This window comes from Drosophila ananassae, assembly GCF_017639315.1.
Source record: "Drosophila ananassae strain 14024-0371.13 chromosome 4 unlocalized genomic scaffold, ASM1763931v2 tig00000240, whole genome shotgun sequence".
NCBI lineage: Eukaryota > Metazoa > Arthropoda > Insecta > Diptera > Drosophilidae > Drosophila > Drosophila ananassae.
This window is the reverse complement of record NW_025319046.1, coordinates 534,629-541,168: the sequence shown is the minus strand read 5'-3', so window position 1 is coordinate 541,168 and position 6,540 is coordinate 534,629. Positions and strand designations below refer to the sequence as shown.

The following is a 6,540-nucleotide window of genomic DNA, read 5'->3' as shown; positions in this document are numbered from 1 at the left end:
CTAAAACTGGAGTGGCTTCTATAGTCCTCACTTTCTTCATAGTCATAGTCATCATCTTCGTCTTCGTCATCAAACTCATCATCGTAATCATCGTCTTCATCATCCAAAGATAGATTTTTATTCATTTGATCCATAAGAAAATTGTATTTGAAGCCAGAACATCCACCACCTGAAACTGCAACCCGTAAAATGGAACTCTTATCCCCTTCCTGCTCTGCAAGAGAGTGAATTTTTTTTAGTGCATTATCAGTTAAGTTGATGTTGTAATTTGTTGACATAGTAACCACCGTTTATTATTGATAACTTATTATAGTAGAAATTTTACATGTCAAACAATAATTTTCTATTAAATTATGCATGTTTTCCAAGCAAAACAAAAGGGAGATACTTCAAAGAGCCAGAAGATGAGAATCGCAGCTGCTTTCAGCGTGATAGGGACCGTATCATTCACTCTAATGCGTTTAGAAAATTGGAGTACAAAACACAAGTTTTTATCAATTATGAGCACGACTACTATCGCACTCGGCTTACTCATAGCCTTGAAGTTGCACAAATTGCAAGGTCCATTGCGCGTAGACTTGGCTTAAATGAGGATATCACTGAATGCATAGCGCTCGCACATGATCTTGGTCATCCTCCATTTGGTCATGCAGGTGAAGATGCTCTAAAGAAATCAGTTCAAGATTTGAATCTTGATAATGAGAAGTATGAGTTTGATCATAATGTTCAAGCTATAAGGATTTTAACTTATCTTGAACAAAAACATGCTGATTTTGATGGTATGAATCTAAGTTGGGAGGTGATTGAAGGAGTTGCAAAACATAACGGTCCCTTGCTTGGTCAAAACGCGGAGTCTTCTACAAGTAATCAGCTGTTATTAGAATACAACAAAAAATATGATCTAAAACTTGAAGAATTTTCAAGCATTGAAGCGCAAGTTGCTTCAATTGCCGATGATATTGCTTACAGTGTTCACGATCTTGATGATGCACTCAGGGCGAATTTAGTAACCATCGAAGATTTGCTGAATGTTCCTTTAATTGAAAAAATGTTTAAAGACATAAGGAGCAGATATTCAGAATTGCCTCAGAGCAAACTCATACATGAATCACTGAGTGGAACTATAGGAACTATGATAAGTGATGTTGTTTCTCAGACTGAAAGAAATATTGAAGATCACAAAATAAAAAGCGTAGAAGACGTAAGAAGTCTAAATAAAATGCTAGTCACATTTTCACCAGAAGTTGCGAGTGCTACAAAAGAAATGAAAAGATTCAACATGGAGAAAATATACAGAAGCTATAAACTGAGTAGAACGATGAACAAAGCAAAACGCATAATACAGGAACTCTTTCAATGTTTTTATGAAAACCCAGGATTACTTCCCACAGAGTGGAGCAAACTCGCTTGTGAATCTCAGCGTTCAGTAATAATATGTGACTATATCTCAGGTATGACAGATAGATTTGCTATACACGAGCACAGAAGAATTTTTGATACCTCATACGAAATGACTTCTTTCTAATGACTGATGATCATTTCATGTCAATTGCATTAAGGCTTGCAGAAAAAAATCTTGGAAATGTTGCACCAAATCCTGCTGTCGGGTGTGTTATTGTAAAGGATGGTACAATTGTTAGTGAGGGATACACAGGGATTGGTGGGCGTCCGCATGCGGAGGTAGTCGCTTTGCAAAACGCTAAAGATTCAACTCATGGCGCAACTATATATATCACTCTTGAGCCATGTTGTCATCACGGAGTCACGGGGCCTTGCACTGCAAAAATCATAAAAGCTAGCATAAAAAGAGTAGTAATTGCAACTATTGACCCAGATAGTAGAGTTTCAGGCAGAGGCATGAAAGCTCTGAAAGAAGCAGGAATTGAAGTTGAGCAAGGTATTATGCAAAAAGAGGCAAAAGAACTGAATGTCGGTTTTTTCACCACTAAAGAATTACATAGACCATTTATAGCTTGCAAAGTCGCAACAACTCTTGACGGAAAAATCGCAACATTTACAGGCGATAGCAAATGGATAACAAGTGAAAATACGAGAAACTGGGTGCATGAGCTCAGAACGAAATATGATGCAATTATGATCGGCAGCAATACTCTTATTAATGATGATCCACTCTTAACTTGCAGATTACCAGGACTTGGAAGTAGATCGCCAATAAGGCTAATTATAGATAGCCAAGGGAGATTAAAGGAAGAGCATAACATTGCAAAGACTGCAGACAAAGTAATAACTTGGGTCATCACAAATAAAGAAGTAGAGAAAAAAATAAAAAACATTAACTACTTAGTAGTTAATTCAAGCAACGCAGGTAAGGTTTGCCTAAAGGACATGGCATTAAAACTTGTTTCAGAAATTGGTATAACAAGATTATTAGTTGAAGGTGGAGGAGTGTTAATCACAGAACTATTAAAGTGTAATTTAATCGACAGGTTGATAATATGCCGCAGTGGTAAAATTTTAGGCAATGATGCCACTCCTTTTGTAGGAGATTTAGGGATTCAATTCATTAACAACTGTTATCAGTTTAAAAAAACAAAGATAATAGAGTTTAGTGAGGATATAGTTGAGGTTTGGGATAGGTCGTCATAATCCTTACATACTCAAACAGTAAAAAAAAGGTATCCGTTCAGCGGAGCGGTAAAATAAAAAGTAGACAAGGAGTGCTAAAAACATAATATCACAAGTAGTATGTGTGGTAAATATGTCTGATCTACTAGCTAGTCTTCTCAAGCTCTGTGAAAGCTTTAAAATAGAGATAGAGCAACTAAAAGCAGAGATAAAGAGGTTAGAGATAGAAAACGAAAATTTTAGATCTGAGAATAAGGCGCTAAGAATCGAAAATGCTGAATTGAAAGAAAGACTAGGTCTGAATTCACAAAATTCATCGATACCGAGCTCAAAAGAGTTATACAAGCTAAAGAAGAAAAAGAAAAAAAGTGACAGGAAAATAGGGGCACAGATTGGGCATGAAGGAAAGTATCGCCCTAAAATGGAAGCAGATGAAGTGGTGAAAATAGAGTTCTTGCGAGTGCGGAGGAGAAATTGCGATATCGAAAGAGCCATACATTCATCAAAAAGTTGATTTGCCAGAAATTAAGCCTTATATTGTGGAATACCAATTACAGAATGGCCGCTGTTGCAAGTGTGGAAAAAGAAAAAGTAGCAGGCTACCAGAAGGTGTTACTGCGGATACATTTGGTCCAAAAGTTAAGTCAACAATCGCGGCGCTGAGCGGATTTTACAAGAACTCGAAAAGAGAAGTAGCAAATATTATAAAAAATATTTTCAACCTGGACATCAGTGTTGGTAGCGTGTCAAATAGCGAGGCTAGAGTTGCAGAAAAATGCCAAGAAGCATATGAGCAAATCGAGCAAGAAGTAAGTAAAAGTGAAGTTCTGCATATCGATGAAACGAGCCATTATAACAAAGGTAAACTTGGTTGGTGCTGGATGTTTGCCAGTAATACAGCAAGTTTTATAAAATTGACAGAGTCAAGAGGAATGAAGGTTTTACAAAATAGTAAGTTCTGCAATCGCAATAGCTTACGACAGGTACGCAGCATACAACTACTTTGCCGATAAGAACAGGCAAATCTGTTGGGCACATTTATCAAGAGATTTTGAAAGATTAGCACATAGTTGAAGTTAAAGTTCTGGGCTGTTACTTAAGAAACGTAGCCACTGAATTATTTGCACTAAAAAAGGCCTTGCTAAAAAATGAGATAGATGTTTTTAGATTTACCAGACGTGCCAGAAAATTGCGAAAACGTACAAGGTATTACTTGAAGCCGTTTACCTGAAGCAATTGGAGCTTCTCGAGTTGCAAAAAATATTTTGAAATCTGAAAGAATAATGTGGAATTTTTTAGATGACCCAGAAAACATTCCGCTGACAAACAACCATGCTGAACAGCAGATACGGCATTATGTCGTTTATCGCAAAAATTCATATTTTACCCAATCGAAGCGGGGAACTTGAACGGATAATTTCATTATACTTGACATGGAAACAAATGGGCTTTCCAAAACCTCTTATCTATCATCTCTCACACCGCTTAGCTGAACGGATACAACCCAAGAAAGGTTTTTCTACGTCATACCGCCGCGGTATCTCAGCATAGATTCCGCTAACGAGTAGCGGAATGACGAATTTGTTGTTTTTCAAATTGTAGGTAAACCTAAGCCACTTTAGCTATATAGGGTCACAACAATAGATTTTTAAGATCGTTTACGGCCTTCTTAATATCTTCAGCCTTGAATATCGCCGATCCCGCAACTAAAATATCAGCACCTGCTTTTATTATATCAGCTGCGTTAGAAAAGTTAATTCCACCATCTACTGAAATTTGTGTTTTAAGATTACGCTCCTGTATCATTTTTTTTATAGTAGATATCTTGTTCAACTGTGAATGAATGAATTCCTGTCCTCCAAAGCCAGGGTTGACTGTCATAATCAGCACAATATCTAGCTCATGTATTATGTATTCAAGCACACTTGGAGAAGTTGAAGGAACAATTGAAACTCCAACTTGAATCGGTTTTTTTTCGTCGTTTACATTTTTGTATGACTTTATCTTTCTTATCAACCTCTCAAGGTGTATCTCTGCTTCTGCATGTACAGTGATAATATCAGCACCAGCATTTATAAAGCTTTCAATGTGGTTACCAGGAGATGTGACCATTAAATGCACATCAAAAGGAAGATTGCTATATTTACGTATTGCAGAAACAACGCTAGGACCAATTGTAATATTTGGAACGAAATTCCCATCCATAACGTCTATGTGTATGTAATCCACACCTAAATCGCTAATTTTTCTTACTTCTTCCCCTAATTTTGCAAAATCTGCTGAAAGTATAGAAGGTGCAATTTTAATACTCATGAGCTGCCTTTTTTGCTAAAAAATAACTTATTTTTAAAACTCTGTCACCCTAATACTATGCGCACCATCTGAGTAGCTATAGAAACTGGATACTGATATCGGTATGCCTATTTAACTAGATCTTAAATTAGATAAAAAAAGGTAGTCTTGATAAAACTTATTTACAGCAAGTTTTTTTACATTTGGACTTTCTGTTTGTTCTTTTTTGTACCCTAATTTATAGCTTATTGAATCCTTATATGAACTGATCGTTTTGTATGCTTTGTTCATCTCTCTAGGAAAGATGCCATTAGCAATTACAATGCATAACCCTGTAGCTGTTGCAAAAGCTAGAGTGGTAAATGCTAGATTTTGTAAAAAATTCCTTCCACTAACTTTTTTTTCCTGTATATTAGCAGAGTGCGATTTGTTTGACACTTCTTCTAGATATTCATGCCATATGTGATTGCAGTGCGTACATTTTACCTTTCTTCCAGACGCACCAATTTGCTTAGGAGATACTAAGTAAGTCTTAGTACAATTATAACATTGTATTTTCATAGTACTTACGTATAAAGTAGTAACAAGCTTAAATGATACAGAGCTACAAATTTAATATCAATATATATATAACAAATGGAAGGTTTGCAACTAAAAAAAACACAGAGTGAGATAAAAGATATTTGGAAAAATAGAGAAAAATTTAATGACTGTAATCTAAAGAAAACAGCAAGAATAGCAATTAAAGAGGTAATTGAGCTCCTTGATAGTGGCAAAATTAGAGTAGCAGAAAAGCTATCAAGTGGAGAATGGGTAGTACATAAGTGGATAAAGCAGGCAATATTATTACATTTTCTCACCGAAGAAAATAAAATAATAGATAATACTAATTGCTGGTTTGATAAGATCGGTAACAAGTTTAGTGAATGGAATGAGGAGAAATTTCGCCGGTTAAAAATTAGAGCAGTTCCTGGGTGTTTTGTTCGCCGATCTGCTTATATAGGTACAAATGTTGTTCTAATGCCAAGTTTTATCAACGTTGGTGCATATGTTGATTCAGGAACAATGATAGATACCTGGTCAACGATTGGTAGCTGTGCGCAAATAGGAAAAAACTGTCATATTTCCGGTGGAGTGGGAATAGGTGGAGTTCTTGAGCCTATTCAAGCTTCACCTGTCATTATAGAAGATAATTGCTTTATTGGAGCACGTAGCGAAGTGGCCGAGGGTGTGGTAGTGAGAGAAGGATCAGTCCTTGGCATAGGCGTGTTTATTGGGGCATCAACAAAGATTATTGATAGAGAAACTAGCAAGGTATTTTACGGCGAAGTGCCACCTTATTCTGTAGTGGTACCAGGGTCTATTCCATCTAAAAATAATATTTCAACCTATTGTGCAGTCATAGTAAAAAAAGTGGATGAAAAGACGAGATCGAAAATCTCTATAAATGAAATATTGAGGGATTAAACTATCTCACTGCTTGTCGTCACTTTTTTTATCATTATTACTAACCACAGTAATGGCATAAGCGCATAACTCTGAGAAAGAGACTCCATTTTCTTGAGATAGTTTATATAATTTTTGTAGACTTTCTTTTACTTTATTAGGAATATTCCCTCCACGTTCTTTTACAAGCCAGGAATCTTGATGATGAATTGGATG

General features: G+C 36.1%; 1 protein-coding gene across 1 annotated transcript; it reads left to right on the top strand.

The window, feature by feature from the left end:
- Window positions 1–1,332: 1,332 nt before the first annotated feature.
- Window positions 1,333–3,570, top strand: LOC123258012 (riboflavin biosynthesis protein RibD-like). The gene has a single exon (XM_044717938.1). It carries the CDS (start codon window positions 1,525–1,527, stop codon window positions 2,605–2,607), a length of 1,083 nt encoding a protein of 360 aa, XP_044573873.1. The 5' UTR covers window positions 1,333–1,524; the 3' UTR covers window positions 2,608–3,570.
- The last annotated feature ends 2,970 nt before the right edge of the window (window positions 3,571–6,540 follow it).

Excerpts from the sequence above, each read along its gene's own strand:
- LOC123258012 (XM_044717938.1), top strand. The coding sequence starts at position 1,525 with ATGACTGATGATCATTTCATGTCAATTGCATTAAGGCTTGCAGAAAAA.